The following is a 21,262-nucleotide window of genomic DNA, read 5'->3' on the forward strand; positions in this document are numbered from 1 at the left end:
CCTCTCACACAATCATTAGATTAACAACACAAACACAAACCACTGCTCAGCAAGTGCTGGTTCTGAGTGCCAACTCTGCCCCTATACACACTGCTCTGTGACGGTGGAAATGAAATGTGAGGCATGGTCCGAATGAAGGAATAATCGTCCCACAACATTAAATCATGGAATAAATGGACTGATATGATAATAAATTATATTATTATTCATAAAAAAGTGCAGGTACTGAAGGACATGATGATATTTTCAGGGGCTTGTTTGCAAAATATGAATGGAGGAGTGAGACTGTGTCTGTCACTTCCTTTATGCACTTTCACTCAAAGTGAAAATTATATTCTACTCCAACTCATAAAAGAATAAAAATGGGAGCATAGTTAGTCATATATTTTAAGTATAGCATATGTAACGTGACAGTGCGGAGCTGTGAGAGTTTCCATTGTCTGTGTGTGTTCACTGGTGGGACTGAGGTTGGAAACAACCATAAAATAGTTAATTTCCAGCTCCCTGGAAAAACATGAGAAATCTCTTGTTGTCAAACTGAAATGTCTTTCGATCGCTTTTCACTCTTTTCTGCTGGTGGAAGCAGAGGAGTGTAAAATGTTGCTCAGACGTTGATAAACTACTGTTTAACTACCCGAGCTGCTGTTCATTATGTTATTAAGTCTTCTAAATGTTTACATATGGGGAATCTCTTATAGCAAGTTCAGATTTGAGAAATCTTTTGCAGAAACTGTATCATTTACCACTATCTTTGTTCCCTGCAGTCAAAATAACCATGCCTCAAATAACCATACAGTCAGTTTGTCAGTCTGACGTTTATTTTTTCTCTACCATTACCAAGTACTGTAAAAGGCGCAATGCCGTGGTACAACCAGATCTCGGCTGATGTTCCCCACAAGTTAAGAACAAACAGAATTAAATGTATTTATCATAATAAAAGCAACAATAAAAAAATTAAAAAAAACACAGCCACACAGGGACAAGTTTCAACTCAAAAGTACATTAAAATTCTGCATAAATTAGAAAGCAATATTCAAGAGAGGTAATATAAAACTGTACATGACAATACATTTGCAATACATTACAAAATTTATTCAAAAGAGGCAAAATAGCACCATGAAATAAAAAAATCTCATTGAAAACCAAAAACAGCAAACGGTGAAAGCACAGGAGGCACGGCGAGCTTTGTCAACAGTCGGTGGTCTGTGTTGATATAACAGCCCGGCGGTGCACTGTAAAAGTACAGAAGGTGTTGTACTAGTGTGCCTTCATGTCATCACTTTGCTCACTGTGTTATGTTTCGATCAAGGGAATGAAATTTGTTAAAAGGTTTTTGTAAAATCATGTATTACTCTATGTTTTATCATGGTGGCATGATGCTTGCGACGGCCTTCTCTTTCTACGTTTCTCCTTCTTCAGTCACAGGAACCTAACTAATCATCTGTTGCATGAATTCCCTCCCACATAATCCCAGTTTCCCCTCCTCCTCCCACTGACCCTCATCTCTCTCTTTTTACTGGCATGTCATTGTCATTAAAAACCTCCCTCCCCTGACATGTTGAGGTGTTGTGAGGAGTTGTACAGTTGTTCTGTCCTTATATCTGCGTGTTCTTTCATTCACAGAAGGTTGTTGGAGATGTCCCGTTGGTGGTCGAACAAGTCCTCCACCTCTGCACTGTACGCATCACCTGATGAAAACAGACAAACAAGAGAATGGGAATAAACAGCAGCAAATGATGGTGGAGGTATATAGTGTAGTATGCTGAAAACGAGATGGTGTTTGTGAACAGATGAAGTCACAGCACTCTACCTGCGTGGCATCCAGACATGTAAACTCGGGCTCCGTCGTACTTGCAGCGACAGCGCATCACGTTGTTCTGGAAATCCGACTCAGCCATGTCTAAGGAAGGGTTGACCTCCACCTGTAGAAGAAGAGAGAGCACAGATGAGATGCTGCAAGATTTAATTCAGTCATTCTCCCAACAGTTGGCTAAAGTTTCTGAACCATGCAGGAGGATTAGCATTCAAAGAGAAGGTCCTGTCCTTTGTCCAGAAAAAGCATTTGATAGAGTTGAGCAGTAATACCTAGTGCCACATTATACTGGATTTAAAGACATTTATCTTCCTTGGAAATTATTATTTAGTCTTTCAAATTCCTTGGTAATCTGAAGATTCCCTGTTACAACAGGAAAGATGAGCTGTAAGTCTCTATTTCCCACTATGGCTTTGTTTAAAGTTTTAGGAAATTATACTGGCACCCCTGAAACTCACTATTTAACAGGTTATTGATTGAATCCATAGGAAAAAACATTTCTTGACCACGAGTAACGACTCTCTGTAGTCTCCACTGAAAGCACTTTTCTTAATTCTAGACATTGCAAGTAAAGGACCAAGTGAGAAAGTAACACTTTACTTCAGACAGTAAGAAACTGGTTTTCCATAGGGCCGTCTGAGAAGCCACAGGATTATTGTTCTCCCCTGTTCTATATGTCTCATGGTGTATAAATTGGCAGTTGAAGCAATGCATGACATCACTTTCCACTGTTATCACCATGCAAGAAAAAAGGCTCTGGAGATGGAGATGACAGTTTGGGGTTTGGATTAAGTTGCAGCCTATCATTAGGCTGCAGCCATGGTTGGTTGCCATGGTTTGTTGTTTTCCACCCTGTCTGTCTGCCTGCCTTATATATATATAAGAAAAGCACATAAATGAATTTTCCTGATGCACACATCAAACAGATAAGCTGACCACATATACAATAAAGCCACCCAGATGTAAATTTGTGGTAACAATTATATTTACAGAAAAAGATTTAAGATGTAAAATGTACATAGTAATTATTCGTTTTCTTTATATTTTAAGCCAAATTTGTTGGGGAGAAACTCTACCTATTAATTCCACAAATTTCAGTCTGTCTTTATTTCTGTCTGTCTGTGGAACAGTCATGAGAGTCAATGAGCCTGATCTCCGTCATGGCGACAACATTCATAGACACATTTCGTCTTGGCAAATTTTCTTCAATGTTAAAATTTGTTTCGTTGTAGTAATGCTTTATATGGAGCAGAAATACAGTGCTTTTATTTTTGACAAGTTGTGAATAGGTCTGAAGATTGTGTTGATTGTTTAACAGAACTCTGAAATATTCGACATGCAATGTATGAAAAAAAGCAGTTAAGTAAATCATTTTAAACTCATATATAAACCACACACACAAACAGTAACAAGGCAAATTCAGTTCATTTTATGAAAAACATTGACTATAAAACCTTCATTGCCGATAAACCAGGAAGGATGAACGCAAAGTTTTCTAACTGCAATCTGCACCATAGAATGTTTATAACTTTATACTTTATTGTCCTAGTGAAAAATAACATATTAAGGTGGTTGCAGTTGATGCTCTTTTAAAAGCTCTTGTAATAACGTAAAAAAATAAAAAGGCCCGCAGCCTGTTGAAGAGAACAACGAAAGGTCGTCACTGTCATGTGAAAGACTGAGGTTGTGCAGCTGATTTTTTAAATGATGGAGCAATCAGGAGCAGTCAGGCTGAGGTGGACGTGACTCATGGCTTTAAATGTATGCTTCTAAAAATGGCTCGCTGCATGAAAGACAAGCGTTCGCGCCCTCCCTCAATCTCTCACTTCTTATATAAATTTACGAGCAGCTCAACTACTGTTGAACCATAATAACCACCGCAAACTGCTGCTGGTTCGTATCGTCATGGCGTCGGTGGATCCCTGCTTTGTGACATATATGTGTGGTTTGATCTCTCCAGACGGGGCTGGTCACACGTGTGCAGGCTCACAGGGCTCTGAGGGACCCCTCCTGCATGTAGTTTGCATACGGTTCACACGTGTGCACACACACATCAAGCGTGAGCATCATCGTTTTATGTAAACACTCCGAAAATAATTAGAAACTGTAAACATCATGGCTGTCAGGAAAAAATAGAACAAATGATAGAGAGGGAGGACATGTGAGAAGGTCACCACAGCAGAGTGGATGAAACAGCACAAGTTCAGCTCTCAAACACAAAAACTCCCTGTACAAATGTGCTGAGGGAGCTTTTCCACTGCCACACTCTCTGAGAGGGTGTAGTAATAGCAGGTCTACTTTCTATATAAATCCAGACTAAATTCACTTTCCCTAAATACGCACACGCCCTCCAAACTACATACGTACATACTGTACACCTGAGTGGCTGCAGGCCCAGCCAAGAGCCATTTAGCTGAAATTATGGTCTTTTATCACAGCTCTTATCTCATGTGCGCCTTCAGATGTTGAAACACAAACCCCAGTTGTTTGCCCTGTTCTTTTCTTTTTCCCATTTTCTGCCCATTCTCAGAGGTTGTTTAGGTTCACTGACGCTGTATCACCATGGATATTGAAATGTGGACTGCTTTTTCTTCTATAGCCAACTGAACGGAACTCCAGCAAAGCTCTTTCCCTTTCTCGTTCTTTTCCTGTCTCTCTCCCTCTGGCCAATATAAAACAGACAAGCATGTTGCTTCTTCCTTCTCCTTTTTCGATGGAAAATGAAATATGAATCGGTTTTAAGTTATGTTACTATGTATTTATGTTGCAATGTTTCTTTGCTTTTTTCTACTACTTCAGTTGCTGAAATCTAATTTGTGATCTTTTCTCAACAAATGTATTTTTGTCTCACCTTTTAAAAAATGTTCAAAATAAACAGAACTATACTGCCGCTTCTTTCCTTTACACGCACACATTGACACTTACAACAATAAGATACTTTAAACCAAACATAATGACCTCCTTCCTTTTGATTTCCTTTGCTTTTTTTCCTTTCGTTTTGTTTTGATGTTTTTTCCATTTTTATTTTTTTGATGTTGATTAAGTCTAGTTAAGTCTCGTTTCCTCTCTTGTCTTGTGCTGTGTCTTTGTGTCGGTCCACAGACTGTGTGTCATTTAGGTGCTGAATGAATCTCCTGACCTGGAAGATGTATTCGCCAGGTCGTACGTCTGTGATGTCCACCCACTGGCAGTCGATGTCGTGGCGGTATGTGTCCCAGCAGCCAACTGAGATGCCCTGCTCTCCCATGTTGTAGCAGGCATAACGCTTATGGATACCTAGAGGAGAAAAAAAAGTCTGAATTATATGAAGAGAGATAAAAAGAGATTATGATGTGAAAATTCTTTGACGTCAATCACTGTGGATTGGGATTCCTACCAACAAGCTGAAATTATAACAAAAATGATTTAAAGAGCCAATCCTATTTTTAAGGACATTTAAAGTGAATAAAAAGGATTTAAGCGGCATAAAACTGTCTGGGCTTTGTGAAGCCACGATGAATTTAGGCTTGGCCTCCGATCTTACAGCCGACTTTGTGGGATTTCAGCTTTGAGCTTATATGTATTTTCGATTCTCTCGTTTGTCACGATCCTGCTCGTTTGTCACGATCCTGCCAGATTTCCCTCAAAACGCAGATGTACAAAACATGACTCTGCAGTCCCTCTCACCTTCGGGGCAGTAGGTGTCCTCCAGACAGAAGCTGGCTTTGTGACCTTCAGCCACCTTGGTCCCGTTGAGGGTGAGCAGATCATAGTGGGTGAACACCTCAATGCTGTGGTAGTGCCTGAAAATGGGATCAGTGTGGAAAGATTAAGACATGATAAAAAAAACGACAGAAAGACACAGAAAGAAAGATTTCTATTGATTCTACTGCTGTTGTTTCTGTTGATCATCTGTTTCCTGATGTTCATTTGAAATACATCCGTCATAAATCCCGCTATGTTGCTGTGAAGGCGTCAAATAGACACTAACAACAATTGTAAAAGTACATATTGGCAGGTAGGTATCACTTTGGTGTTGCCCTTTCTCTCATTACAGAACCGTTCCCAGGGCAGTTTCTACCAAAGCTGGGAGTCGAACCGTGTGTTTGCTGGTTGTGGAGGTAGTGATTGTGTTGTGGCTCGAGGACACAACACGCTGTGCCTCTTTTTTTTTGGGACACACAACCACAACCGCTGAGATAAGAGGCCAGGCTGCTGCGACTGCACTCATGGCTGACTCTAACAACTGGGTGACCGGGGAGGAGGATGTTTATTGTAAACATCATTTTTGTTTATTTACAGTCCAGATCGCAAAAATATAACTGCAGCACGCTGCACCCATGATCCGATTTCACTCACCAAATCTTAAAATCCTCAATCATCTCCTGCTGCAGACATTTCGTTTTTTTGACCTCTGGTAGCAACTTTGTTTTTTTGGCTCCTTTTTCTTGCGCCAGCTCATAATGATGCCCGTTGCTGTGCCATGAAGGAGTTCCTCTCTTCCAACCAAACCCTGCAGCAGCTAAAATCACCACATAGTTACTCCCTATCTGGTTGAAGGCGTAAAATAAGCAGCTGCTGATTCAAATGAAAACCTTACAGTTACCATTTTTGACCGAGGTGGATCTCGTGCTCGAGCTGGTTTGGAGTCGAGCGAACCCTTTAAGAACCAGTTTTACTTTTCCCCTCGCTTGAACCACCATGAAGCCATTTGTCACTGTGTACATCACTCTATGCATATCTGATTTACCAGTAACATTAGCAACAACTTCAAGCAAGACGTCAACAATGGCAACTCCACTGTCTCTTTTCAAGTGTTGCTCCATGGACGACTTCTGCTTCATTTTGGCATCGGTACTTAAAGATATTTAGTCTTCTTCACACACGGTGTATGGTGTTGGCAATGTTTCGGTTTGTCTTGGTCTTGTTGTTCATGATAATCCAGTTCTATCTTCTGAACCAGCTAAGTGTTGGTGGCAGAGTCAAACCTGTTTTGTTTGGCTGTCGAAACTCAAAAAAACTGGTTAAAGATTAGGTACTGGCTCTAAACCGGTATTCTCTGTGAAACAATGGCAGGAGCAAACAAATGTCTGGTTCGTGGATGCTCTAACTGATCTTACCTGTGGCACTGGTGCCAAACCCAGCTTTCTCTGGTGGCTCGGGGTCGGAAGTCGGCGCAACCCATGTTCATGATGCGGGAGGAGAAGCGCAGCAGGCGGCGGTGTCCGTAGGGCCAGTTCATCCTGGCGGCGGAGGAGGACAGGCAGTTCTCCTCATTGGCGCAGGTCAGCAGATGCAGGGGTCGATCCTCCAGGTAGGCCGTCTCTTGGACGAGCTGAGCGTCCAGGACAAGGTCGGGTGCAGCTGCAGGGGGTCAAGACTCAGAGTTTACTTCACAGTCGCTGCACAACAAATACAAATGTGTCCACGTGTTTGCTGGTGTTGGACTCACTCTCTACACACGTCACTCCTGCCGCTTTGCCATCTCCTCCTCTGGGACAGTAGAGGTTTGTGTTTCTGCGACACTGCTGGATAGACATCTCAGTGCCGATGCAGTGACTCCCACTCAGCACCACCTCCCCGGCATCTGAGGAACCAGGCCAATACCAGGTTTCCTGCACGGAGACATTCACATGTAAAACCACTCATTTGGCAGTTGTTTTAAACACTTCTGGAATAAGATGGGAAAAATTGCCGAGGCTGCTATAAATAACAAAACCTCCTTTTAATAGTAGCTATCAGTGCACATTATCACAGTTTCCACTCTTTTTCACAGTTTTAAAACAGCGTGTTAAATGTTCCCAGCACCCCCCTCCCCAAAACCCACTCCCGCTGCCCTTTCCATGCACACTTCTATTTTCAGTTTGTTTGCTCTGTGAATTTCTCCCGATCTCTCTTCACCTCACTTTCCCTATTTTATTTTGGGTGCGCTGGAAGTGGACGTTTGAGAAGCCTGTAATTATCTCGGGCCTCGGTAATAACACAGCACAGACACACAAACAGTGGGACAGCGAGACGAGAGAGAGAGAGAGAGAGAGAGAGAGAGAGAGAGAGAGAGAGAGAGAGAGAGAGAGAGAGAGAGAGAGGAAATGCAGGAGCACAAAAGCTGTAGCACTATGTCGTTTTTACCTGATGAGCTCTTGAGGCGAAGCCCAAGCCGAGCTGTCGACACACCACCATGGCCTCATTGATGCCCCAGTTCTCGCTGCAGACGGAGCCCCAGCGCTTCACTCCTCCGATCTCCATCAGCACCTCCACGCGGCCCTCTGCTGGCTCTCTGCCGCCCGCCAGGCGCACCTGAATATGGAGGGAGGGGAAAGTGTTTTCTTGTTGACACAGCTCGATACCTGTTTGTGGCAGTCAGTCATGCGTGCTGCTCACCGTGGTCTGCAGGCCAGTGTTGGGCACGTTGCAGCGGATTGCTACATCCTGGTTGTGTTTGCAGCTGTAGAGGGGCACCGGTCTGTAGGTGCACTCTGTAATCGACCTCTCCCTGCCCGTGCACTGGACGCTGTTCATGTGGATGGGACCAGTACCTATAGAAGAGGGACGTGGACAGTTGATTGACTCACATGTGACTAACCACATGCAAAAAGACACACACGCACACACGGTACATTAATGTCTCCTAAACCTGATGGCTCTGCAGCCACAGATGTCCACAGAGAGGGATTTAAAGCCCAGACATGATCGGGACCTCTGATGTGGCTCTGAAACTGAGCTTAACCAGAGAGCTTTCTGTCCAAATTACTGTACTCAGAGCAGCACACGGCACACCAGGGCCATGCTTTATAAACCAAAATAGATACCAAAATGGCAAAACGGAGGAAAAAACTTTGAGCACATCAGTGTTTGTGTAGGTGTGTGAGGCCCAGGCTTATGCTCTATAAAGCCCTATAATTTGGCCTTAAATAGCTAATGATGTCAACAAGTCTAGCTTCAAGTTCTCTGACTGCGCTGCCTATGGGCCCCCACTTGCCTCCTGCAATGCACACTCATCTCTTATACCTCTTTTACACCAAAAGTAGCAGGTACACGCAGGTAAACCCACTAAAAAAAGGCATTAGACTTCTTTCCCATTGCCAGTAGAGTTTCAGTTTTTTTCCCCTGTTGCATCTTGTTTGATGTCAAACTGAGGCACTCTCTCATCTTGCTGTCTTGCCAAAAACCAGTAAAAACCTGTGTCTACTGCAGAGTTGTTTGACCCAGGACTAAATGTTGATTGTATCCATTCTCATTGCAGACAAAAGCTAGATGTAAGCGGGTGGTTTTTTTTTTACCAGTGGAAAAGAGGCTTTATACAGTATCACATATTTACACATCTTTGCTAAACAGGCCTTAGGCATTGTGATCCACAGCGCTCCTTAGTGACATTTAACCACGTGCATTATTGAGCAAACAGCACCATAGCACCTAGTTTAACTAGGCCCTAAAAGTACCACTCTAATGGTTTCCATCACTAGTTCATTAAGTCAAGTAGTGAGAGGGAAACGTGCTCCACCATTATAAGACATGCTATGTGCTCATTTGAGCAGAAACATAATGGGAGGAAATAAACGTGATTACAAAATTACTGCAGAGGTGCAACAAGGAGAAAAAAAAGGATGATAACTGAGTGTGAGCAAGTCACCACACTATCTCAGAGGAAACGGCTTCACTCTATTATTGCTGTGCAATTTACTGACTGTATTTTCATTGCCCACAACAAAAGCAGGGTCAAAATAATCCCGCCTCTCTGAATGTTTGATCGTGCTCGGCACTGATTGCCTGACATCCCGGATTTCAAAGCGGCACTGACTTTTCACATACAACAGGTTTATTTTGAAAACAACACACGGTCTCTGGAACCTCCGAGCACAGTTTACCCTCCTATAATTGGTCATGCGTAGAGTTCCCCAACAATCAGCTTCTTCAAAAGAAGTAGAAGTGAGGCTGTAAACATCGCTCAGGGTTTATTTGTCTGCTCAGGCCCATGGTTCTCAGTGTGCTGCGTTTCGGAACAGGCATTTAGCCCGAGGAGTGTTTAGTCTGAAGGAATCACTGAGCTAAACTGATCGTGCTCAGGATGCATGGTGAATTCAGGCACTGCTTCAAAGTCTGTGCCATTTAATCAGAAAATCAGATCAGCAGCTAGAGGCCTTTATTATACTCTATGATTTTTTAAATGAGGATATATGATATCATAGGAGGACAAATAAACTCCCAGTTATAGTATAGGTTAAACATCCTGTGCAAACGTCTCACTTGCAACATTGAGCAAATCTTGAAAGTACAGTTCTTTATATGCCTTTAAGAACACTATATTTGTAAGTATCCTCTCCTACCCTGTCCCAGCTGAGCCTTAGTGAGGGCCTCTCTGGCTGTCCCGAAGCCCAGCTCTCTGCAGACCACGCTGGCTGCAGGCATGTCCCACAGGTGGTCACACATGGTGCCCCACTTGCCCTCTATCAGCACCTCGACACGGCCCTCCCCAAGACGGGGCCCCGCCTTCAGGCGCACAACAGGCTGCAGGGGGAAAAAAAGGGTTAGGGTGAGAAATTTATCAACTTGTGATGTGTAAACACCAAAAACAAAGCAAATTTCCGTGTTTGGCCGCAGGGTCATTTGTGTGGTACCTGCTTAAGCAACGAGAGTAAACACAAGCCGAGAGTATTCCTTCGCTCTCCTCCAGGAAAGAGGAGAGGAGGGCTACTGAAGTGACTACAATTGCTGCGTTGAACCTAATGTGGAAATGTCGATTTGTTGTGTGTGGGTGCACAAAGACCATCCAGAGAATTTCACTGTCTCCTCCAGAGACCACGCCTGGATGAGGCTGACCAGTGGCATCACGCAAGTTTTTCACTTAAGTTCAAATATTTCAACTCAAGGTGAGGTGCTTTACCTGAATTTGGAGTGTTTGCATTGACTTTGTGTGTAATCTCTTTGCTCTGCGTTTGGTGTGAACACAGCTCTCTTTCAAAAGGTTTACTCTTTTGTTTCAAGGTTAAATATGTAACATTTCCACAAAACAACTAAAACTGTTACATTTTTTTGTGAATTGTGTACTTACACATACAAATACAATACATACAAATATAAATACAAATAAGTGTATTAATGGAAGTACTTTAAATTTTAACACTTTAGTTCACAATCAAGTCGATGTGCTCCTTCACACTGACCGGCACGGCAGGGGGTGCAGGTGCTCTTCCATAGCGTGTGAACTGGTACCCGGGGACGCAGCGGACCACTGCATGCATGCCCCTGTTGCACGGGACATCATTCCTGGGGAGGGACAGCTGCGCCTGGCACTGAGACAAAGACGTCTCCACACCCTGACACTGCACTTTCTCCACCCAATAGCCCTTTTTACCAATCTGTGTCCGCAGCCTTGACGGGGACAGGAGAGAGGGACACGAGAGGCATATTTGTGGTTTGTCACATTACTCGTTCTTTGTACAGAAAACATAAATGATTTTAAAAGATGTTAACTTTACCTGGAGGACGGGTCGGCTATCTTAGAATCCCACAGTTTCCTGAGAGACAGAACATTGGGGTTACAACTGTGCGTCTCTACATTTGGCTTAACAACTTGTTGTCCTACACACCCACAGTCTGTGCTCCTCCCTATCAATCAAACCCTAACTAAACAAACTGAAAGTAGATGAATATATGAAGGAGACGCAACCTGCCAGAGAGGGTGTGTCTTTTTCTGGGTAAACATAGTCCTCATGTAAGGCACAGGAGTGAGAAAAAGAGAGAGGGGAAATTTGCATTTCTTTCTCTCTTCTCTCCACCACTGTCATGTCATGATGTCTTTTTTAACCTTCCACTTCTACATTCATGGGTATTTCTGTTTCTGTGTTTGTCTATATGTCTACGGTGGATGTCTGGTTTTGTGGTGACAAAAATAAACTAAGTTATGAATAAACCACTATACATTAATCCCGGCATGAAGCCTTATTGAGGTCTGCCAACTTCAACAGGGTTTTCAAAACTGTGTCTAGTTCCGTGGGTATTACCATAAACTAGAGTCAAATTCTAAAGGGAAACTGTGTATACTCAAATGAGGCCCCCTATGACTGGGCACACACACACACACCATGCCAAAACCTAAAGCAGGGAAGAAGAAAAACAGGAGAATTCAATAAAAAGAATGATTCACAAACCAGGCAGCGTCGAGGAAGTGTCCTTCTGCTGCACACACGCACACGCACACGCACACACACACACACACACACACACACACACACACACACACACACACACACACACACACACACACACATCCAGCATGACCACAGACAGGTGCAGTGTGACTGACGCCCCTCATGAATGTGCTTGAATTAAATGAGTCAGGACACTTTACTATACAACCAGATTCATGATGCAATTAAATATTTAAAACGGGACATGTGTCCTCTCCAGGAGATGCCCAGTACCCTGGTGTTCCACACGTTACTATCCAGTCCCAGTGTTGAGATGAGAAATGTGCTTGAGGCTTGAACCTGAGCCAGAGGAACTACTGTATGGAAGATGTGAACCACAAATCATTTTTATAATCCAAAAACAGGCCTTGGAAGGGGAAACGTGTATTTATGATTTATTTCACATTTCCACCCGCGTATAAGTTTAAACTGGTACATATTGCTATTTTGTGAGTTCTGCTGCAGTCCAACAGTGATGAAATGTAATTTAGACAACCAGTCTAGACTGCAGGACTCCATTAAGTTCAACCTTCTCTTCTACAATGTGCAGATTCAAAGAGTTTTTAAAAAATAATTTGTTTATCTTTATTTGGTCACAAATTTTGGACATATCATTGACATATCATGACCTGGTTGATCATGGTATGTTAGGAAGCAGTTGTATAAAGTAAAATGTAGGTCCAATATGATCTCTACCAACTCCTGCTACACTCCACTGCAGTTTGGTGCCAAACAGGTAGCGTGCGGTGTGTTTTTAAAAGCTTTTTCACTGCAATTAGCTGGGAATGGGGCAAGTTAGAGCGCTGACAGCCACCCCTTCTTTTCATATTTCTTTTCATGTTTCATTATCTGTGTTTGTTTCAATTCATTTACATCAACTTTATTTTTTGGTAAATTTTTTCCTCTTTGCTTCTTTGTTTCTTTTCTTTTCTCTCTTCTTCTCCTCCATCCTTCCCATTGCCCTTTCTTTTTTCTTCTAGTTTTCACCTGCTTTGAAAGCATAAACAATCTCTAAAAGCAGATTTGCTTCCACCTATGCATGTTAAATGTAACAATTGATATATGTAAGTGTGTGTTAGCCTGGGTCTATCTGCTTGCGTGTGTCTGTTTCATAACTTGGCTCTGAATCAAACAAGAGAGAGACAGACAGTGAGGGGGTGTTAGTTCAGGGTTTGGAGGGAAGGGAGTGGGGGGGGTGCTACCCATATAATTGCCTGCTCTGCTTGGCAGTGTCTGCTGTGCGGTCGAGTGGTAGCATGTTGGTTCACACACACCAGACATGGAAATATGCACGTACATATCAACTTTCCCTGCCTTGCCTCAGTAAAAACAAAGGTCTTTAAAAACCCCAGTCGTTACCCAACACTATGACTGCATGCTGGGAAACACAGCCAGTGATGTAAGACTGAAGTCTCTGTGAACTGGGCTACTTTTACGAGCATCGCCGAACTTCACGAGAAAAGGAAAAGCATGCTCTTTTGATTTTCTGACACACTTCAGTGGTCCTGCAGAGAGGAGAAAGCTCTGTCTGTGATGCTTTCACTCAGAAATGTAGGTTGGATCTGTATTAAGGTTATCTTCTCGTAGGGAGATTGAAAGGAGGGGAGGTGAACCACAGCATCAAGCCTCAACACAACAAACGTGTGACCGCAGAACTGCTGCTGAATCCTGATAACCTGGAGAAGGCTTTCTTACTCCTCTGGATATTCAGCTCAATGCCAGTTCTTTATGCAACTCTGACCACACAAAACCATAAGCCACTGTGTAGAGAGGAGCTGACTGTCAGGAAAGCAGAGATAACCTATTATTATGCTGCATGAATGCAAAGCTGCCTGACTGGAACAATCGGCTCACGCAGGAGACAGCAGGTTGCCACACCGACTCCACAACAGCCTCTAGACAGCCCCATCAACCTCAATGGAACAAAACTCAAAAGGGTCATAACAAAGTACTTTCCATGAAATGTGGGATTTAGTATAATTGCCACAAAGGAATTAAACGTGGCCTTAAAAAGGGCTGTAACTGATGATGGGAGTCGCGAGAAGCAGGGGGTGAAAGTAAATTAGAAGAACTAAAGAAGTTACTGCCTGCCTCAAAGAGAGTGTGGATGTAATGAGGGGGGGGCTGGAAAATGGCTTTAGCACTTGTCTTTTGTAAGCATGGCACAGTGGGAGAGTGTTTAAACATCTGTCAAAATGCACTGAGCAACTTAACAGGCTGAGACAAAAGCAGTCACACCAAAAAAACAACCACATGGCCAGCGAGGGACATGCTGACACAGCAGAGTGCGGGTGCAGCAGGTTCAATTGAGCGAATATTCTAGATTAGAGGATCTCTGAGACCATAATTACATCTGTTCAAGTGGACACAAACCCCAAAGAAGAGCAGGGCTACCGCCAGCACATGGGGGAGCACCAAAATGATGTGATGTGACTGAGACTGAGAGAGAAGACAGATGGCTACTATCACTTACGTTGAAACTGTGTATTGTCACCATTTCAACCTCAAAAACATTTTCAAAAGAACAGGACATCAAACAGGAAGTGATTATTGCACAGCTCTATTCAGGCAGGTGAGCAGGACAACTTTTGAGCTTGAGTACCAACTAGACGGGCACTCAGAGAAGGTATATCTCTATCCATTTTAACAGCCTATTTTGCAATGTGAAATGAAGTAAAAGAAATTCCTTGATCCGCCCGTTTACCCAAACCAGCTCCGAATTTGAATGGGTTCTTCCTTGGGTTATGCCACACCCCTCCACCGAATTTCATGGAAATCGGTTGAGTAGTTTTTGCGTTATCGTGCGAACTAACAAACAAATAAACAAATGATGGAGGCAACAAAACTTAGCATCTACAGCAATGATGTTGTGGCTCTTGGAGGCTCAGCACAGGAATGCTTTCGGCAAAATGCTGAATACGTTTTTTCCCTTTAGCAATGTCAGAAAGTAATGTTTGGTGTGTTCAACATCTATGTTGGTGTCCGTTTGGATAAAAATACATTAAGACAAGATGATGGCGCCAGATTAGAAGCTACTGTGTTGCAGTTAATACATTCAATCTTGAAAGAGACAACTTAATTTGACAGAGAAGTAAAAGAAGCCATGTCTCAAAATGGCTCTATGAAAAGTTATGAATTCATCGACTGGGCACTGGGCATCTGTACTCAAATTATATGCCAATCCATTTTAGAGTTGTCGAGACATTTGAGCGAAATAACAAACATAACGGGGGTGTAGTGGTTACAGCAAAAATGTTCCTGGTTTGAATCCCATGTTGGCTGGGGCCCTTCTGTGTAGAGTTTGCATGTTCTCCCCGTGTCAACGTACAACCTCACAGCTTCCTCCCACAGTCCAAAGACATACAAAGTGGTCGGGGTTAAGTTAATCGAAGACCCTCAAATGATATGCGGTATAGATAATGGTTAATAACCTCATAGTGGTGAAAGGTGAAAGCATTATTAAAGTCAGTTTCCTCTTCGGACCTGAGAATGACTTCAACAATTTTTCAAAGCCATCCACTTCCCAGTTGAGATATTTCAATCCAGACAAAAGTGGTAAACCAATATTGCTATCCCAGCCCCGCTGCTAGACAGACTAAAACTGTCTCTGACTAATCCGGTTTGCTCTGTTAGACCTTCAAAGGGGTACATTTGGAAAAACATCAACAGCATAAACATCTGACTCAAATACTTGATTTAAAGATGCCAGGGATGCTGCTTGCTCTTTTATGTTAACCCCCCCAAACCCCTTAGCTGTTTACTGTCGGACAAAAATGGCTGCCTGATTCATCTTCCACGGAGCCGGGTGGAAAATAAACAACATTCCCTGGCCGGTCCCGTCCTTACGCAGACTGCTGGTTAGCTTCTTGGCACAGATATATGATGTTTCTCCAATCTGAGGTGTTTTTTAGTGTTGTTGTCTACATTAGCAATAGACTTAGAGGGTTAGCATGATCGACCACTGGACTCAACCATCTTTGCTTCATCTTTGACGTGTAAGGGCTTGTAGCGATGTGAAAAGGAACCCACGAAAAAAATGGGTAAAAGTGAAGATTTGAACAAAGCTGCACCTGAACTACTCAGCTTTGAAAGAGCCCTGGAAGATAAGACGCTGTGAGAGAGTTTGTCTATTGGAGGCTATAAAAGCCGTGGTGGTGAACAGGGCAGCTGAGGAGAGGCAGCGTGTAAGCAGAACACAGGGGGTAATTATTACCAACATGTGGAGACAGATGGTGGAGAGCAGGCCAGCGGTCAGTACAGACCTTCTGTTGGCCAAGTCATAAAAAGACCTCTGTGGGCAGACAGACGGACACAAGGAGGGTTGTGTTTGCATGTGCAAAAGCGTGTGTGAGCGTGTTTGCGTGTTTATTTGTGTGTGCACGTGGATCTTGGACGTAGTTTATGTAAGGTCTCCGAAGTAGGGGTTGTATTAGCATGGGTGTGTGCATGTGAGGTATTGTGGTTTGGATGGTATGTGTGGACGAGCTTTGAAGGTTTGTGTAGGTGCTTGAGTGGATATTTATGACAGATGAGTTGGAATTATGGTGATAAAATCAACATAACAGACATTAACATGACACATTATTAGCATAGCCAGTATTTCATGTGTGAGGGGCAATGAAAGAGTTCTAATCCTGTTTATTCTTCGCTCTAGTCTTGCTGTTCTACTAGTTTTCTTATAAACGTTTCTTATAAATGTTTTTATTTCTTTAGTCTGTCTGAAAAGCTAAAAATAATTTCTGAAGTTTTATGTCGATAGGCTAAATGTGTCTTTATAGCTGTACTAACAAGAAAAAATGCGCATGCTATATTTTTTAACTATTTTTTTGCTGGGATTCAATAAGTTCTGATCCAATGTGGCTGTAGCTAATGAATGCTAATGAAAAATAAATCATTGTTTCTCTTTGTTGAAAAGCCAAGCTGTTTGATTGTTGAATGCGTATGTCCATACAGTGCACTGAAATCAGCAGCCAGATATATCTATATTTTGTTCATATAAAAAGACAGAATGATGGTACATCTTTTCAGAAAAATGTTATTGATCTTATTGAGTTATAGATGCTTATGACCCTGAACAAGGCAGCTACCAAACATGTCACTGCTTTACTATAGTCTGCTGTTGTTTAATCTGTGAATTTGTTTAATTTAATTCAAATTAAGCTCTGTTTAATTTAATTTGATTCCTCTCTGCTGAATGATTATTGACTTGCACAAAGTTCCCACTAGGAGCTTCTTAATTATATGAGATTAGAAACCATGTAAGGGAGGATTCATGTAAAGACACACAGCATGATGATGATGATAATCTTGTAGTCTGGATCCAACATTAATGACATACTCCCTCTCTCTGTTAGGGCCCTCTCAGCCCTCTCAGCCCTCTCAGCCCTCTCAGACCGGCCTGGCGGACAGCCGGGCTTGGCTAATGCCACAGTGGACATGTCATCATGCAAAGTGTGGTTGTACTAATGACAGCAGTTGTGGTTAACCACTACTACTGGGGGGAAAGGAACAGCAAACCAGGCACGGTGCCGCCTAATCTATGATAGGATGTGTAGTCCACCACACTTTTCCATCCCTTTCATAACACCACACGCATGCACGCACACACACACACACACACACACACACACACACACACACACACACACACACACACACACACACACACACACACACACACACACACACACTCAAACACTGACACATACACACAGTCTTACTCTCTCCTCAGTCCCTCTGCTATGTTCATACTCACTTGTAGCTGACTTGGTCAAACGCTTCTGCAGCAGGGAACCCTAACATGCCACAGACGACACGGCTGCTGCTCAGGTCCCATCCATGGTTACACACATGACGCCACCTCCCAGCATGCTTCACTTCCAGCACTCCCTCCGTCACCAGACCGCCACGGTTGCTGGACAGCACAGGCCGTAGACGGGCCTCCTCTAAGTGAACCCTCGAAGATCCCTGTCCACAAGAAAACATGCATGATATTTCAAAGAGTAGTTCTGCTGTATTTTGGTTGTTCTTTTTTATTGTAGGATAGAAATGGAAATAGAATGTTTAGAAAATAGAAAGAATAGAAATGGATCTTTGTCTCGCTTCCTATTTTACTCCATCCTCAAACTTCACCAACCAAGGTTTTGTCTCACACCCCAAAAACAAGATTCATTTGACATCAAAAACAACACATTGTTTAACTAAATATCTACCGACACCAAACAATCCAGAGGACGACAACATGAGATGTAGACGGTCTGTAATCATCACACTCTCTAATCATCTGCATTTCATTACATAGGCAGCAGGAAGGAAACTAACAGAAAACAAAGACTTTGCTTCAAGTGTCGGTTCACTTGTCATGACGAAAACAAAACTGTAAAGAATGTGTAAACTCTGCAAGTTGAAAAGAACTAAAACCAAACACAAGTGACAAATGTCTTGCAATTTCCACTGGTTTGGTGTGTAGAGCTACTGGCGGTTAAACTAAACTCCAGGCCGAACCGCCGCACTTGAACCGAAACTGTAGAAGGTTTGGTTTTAGGTTTGTCTCTAATTATACATGGCCACAAATGACATTTCAGTATGGAACTCTGAATAAGGCTAGTTTGGGCAACTTCTTTGGTGCAAGATTGTGTGAGTATTTGTGTGTGTTTTTTTACCTGTGTGTTATGTCCATCAGGCTCTGGATAAACAGGGTCTGGTTCAACATGGTTCCCACTGAGCTGCTGATTCCCCTCAGTCCTCCGCTCAGACTGGAGTTGGGAATGAGGCTGAGACTGCCGGTTCAGCTGCCCCTCCGCCTCCCGTCTCACTGCTTGCGGGTTGGTCCTCGAATTCTCCTGCCTCTGCCTGTAGGATGCCCCGTTTGCCAGACGCGAGGGCAGCTGGTGCCCTTGTGGGTTCGCCTGCTGGCTCACTCCGGACCCGGGTCGATTCCGTCGCGAGATCTGGATCTCGTGGCCGTTTTCCTGTGGAGAGATGTTGCTGCGACGGGAAGAAGTTGGGTTGCGATGGAGGGCAATCTCATGGCCTCTTGAGTAAGAGGAGATGTGTTCTTCTGCTGGGGGTGAAGCTGGAGGGGACACAGACTGTGGTGGTGGGTTTCTCTGTCTTGGTTGGTTTGGCCGGTGCCTGGATGATGGAGCGGCCTCGTCCACAGAGGCAGGGGAGAAGCCAGGTCTTCTTTCTGGACTGCAGATGACCCCCAGGTCCTCAGCGTGGGTGCAGTCATTGATTCCCCACCCATTGGAACGGCATTCTCCAATAGAGACCTCATTGCCCTGGCAGCGCACATTGTCCAACCAGATCAGACCTAATGACAAGAAACAGCGCTAAGTCATGGAATCACGAGAAATAAACCAGATTAATGAGCAAGTTTGATGTTAACAACAAAATACTCTTGGTCAGACATAGACGACATGACCAAAAATTATATATCAAGATAAACATTTCCACATCAGTCGATGTTGAAAAATATCACGATAAATGTCATATTATTTTTATGAAGTTTTAAGGAAGATTGTGGTTTTAAACTCCTCTTTATAGACAAGAGAATGAAACAGCAAAACATTTGACAAATCTGAGGTTGATCAATTATGTGTTATACCTCCTCACTGTGTTTGCAAAATGCATAACCAATATATCGATATATATATATATTTTATATTGCTATTGATGAAAATAACTTTGCAACAATTATTCATAATCTTTTATTGCCCAGCCCACCTTGTCCTTCACCAAACTTGGCACTGTGTGCCCAGGTAAAGCTGCTCTGAAAACCCAGCTGTCTGCACACCACAGTGGCCAGATTGAGATCCACCTCGTCGTCGCACACCGTCCCCCACGCTCCATTATAGAACACCTCCACACGTCCCTCATTTGCACTGCGCCGGCCCACGCCTGCAAGGCGTATGAGCGCCTCCTGGGCCGATAGTGGAGCGGGGCAGAGGAGAAGCAGGAGGAGTGTGGACAGGCCCCTGAGGCACAGCATCCTGGAGAAAAACAAGAGAATGAGGAGTTAGTAACTAGGAGATGATGTGAATAAAGCTGGAAGCTGCGTGAGGTAGAGCAGCAGATACAGAAAACAGCAAAGACACATGTTAAACAAGAGCCACATAAATAAATGTGCCTGTGTTGTCACAAAAATCCAAAAAATCACACAAAGCCATGGAACTCACATTCCGTGCTCAGACAAAACATATAATTAGAAACTTATCTTCTAACCCTAATGGGACATTCCACACTCAAATGAAAGATTGATAGGTGTTTTTATCCTTTTAAATAATCAGACTCTCTTAGGACAGCCAGAGGCCTGAGAAACACTGTGAAGACGCAGCCCTCAGTCTGAACCAGTCAGGCTGAAGGGAGTAGTAACTGAAGCTATAAGTAGCCTCTCCGTCCAGCCAGCGGAAACTTTGGCTTTCCGCAAACCCTCAAGGTTCAGCTGCATGGATTTAGCCAACAGACACAAAAGCAAATAAACACAGTCATAAAAATGTTCTCACACATAAATAACGCAGCAGGTCTTGGTTAATGAGCGATGATTAATTCATCCTCGGTCCAACTCTAAAACTGTTTTCTCTCCTAGTTAAGCGGAAGAGGTTGGAGAAAAGGAGCACTCTGAGGAAGAGGAGATGTGGAGGCCGAGTTAATCCAGCCAGAGGTCAATGGTCAGTGAAACTCTGCTTTACATATATAAAACATACACTCATACAAGACCATAAATATGTGAAAAGAAAAACAATAACTCAAGACTGAAGTGATAACTCGTACGTAACGATAACTAAGCAGAAAGGACAGTGGATGAGATCAGGTGACCACAGGGATGAAATTGGAATCATAATGAAATATGGAAGAAACATAGATTGAAGCAAAAAGGTCAAAAGAATGAGACAAAGTGCAAAGTAAAAAGGAGAAGAATAAAACTGCTCAAGTTGAACTCACCTATCTGTTGGTCTCAGCTTGGAGTCACTGAGAGAAAGGAGGGAGAGAGCACTGGGGGGAAAGAAGGCAGCGAGTTTGGTCCTGCTCTCTCTCTATTCTCCTCTTTTCCCTCCCTCTGTCTTTTTCTGTCACTCCCTCACATCTGCTGCTTCATCCATCCCTCCCATTTTCTTTTAATCCATTAAATTAAGTAGCTTTTATTTTCTCCCTTTTCATCTCAGTGCTTTCCATCACCCATCAAACAAAATCTGGAGAAGGCAGACTGACCACGGAAATCCATTAAAACACAAAGGAATTAAAAAGCAAAATATAAATTTTTGTTGGTTCCTCAGATGAC

At 43.1% G+C, this 21,262-nt stretch overlaps 1 protein-coding gene across 1 annotated transcript; it reads right to left on the minus strand.

Moving 5' to 3' along the window:
- Nucleotides 1-796: 796 nt before the first annotated feature.
- Nucleotides 797-21,060, minus strand: LOC118118318 (lysyl oxidase homolog 4). The gene is made up of 15 exons (XM_035171432.2): nt 20,926-21,060; nt 19,708-19,973; nt 18,642-19,294; nt 17,735-17,946; nt 11,269-11,307; nt 10,954-11,161; nt 10,117-10,297; nt 8,174-8,328; nt 7,922-8,089; nt 7,245-7,407; nt 6,913-7,156; nt 5,480-5,595; nt 4,953-5,089; nt 1,811-1,922; nt 797-1,688 (listed from the first exon to the last, which is right to left on the minus strand). Exons 2-15 carry the CDS (start codon nt 19,970-19,972, stop codon nt 1,618-1,620), a joined length of 2,724 nt encoding a protein of 907 aa, XP_035027323.1. The 5' UTR covers nt 19,973; nt 20,926-21,060; the 3' UTR covers nt 797-1,617.
- Nucleotides 21,061-21,262: the final 202 nt, after the last annotated feature.

Source organism: Hippoglossus stenolepis, chromosome 2, assembly GCF_022539355.2.
Source record: "Hippoglossus stenolepis isolate QCI-W04-F060 chromosome 2, HSTE1.2, whole genome shotgun sequence".
Lineage (NCBI taxonomy): Eukaryota > Metazoa > Chordata > Actinopteri > Pleuronectiformes > Pleuronectidae > Hippoglossus > Hippoglossus stenolepis.

Excerpts from the sequence above, each read along its gene's own strand:
- LOC118118318 (XM_035171432.2), bottom strand. The coding sequence starts at position 19,972 with ATGCTGTGCCTCAGGGGCCTGTCCACACTCCTCCTGCTTCTCCTCTGC. Across the intron at positions 11,162-11,268 it reads ATAGCCGACCCGTCCTCCAG|GCTGCGGACACAGATTGGTA; the intron begins GTAAAGTTAACA and ends GTCCCCGTCAAG. Across the intron at positions 8,090-8,173 it reads ACACTGGCCTGCAGACCACG|GTGCGCCTGGCGGGCGGCAG; the intron begins GTGAGCAGCACG and ends CTCCATATTCAG.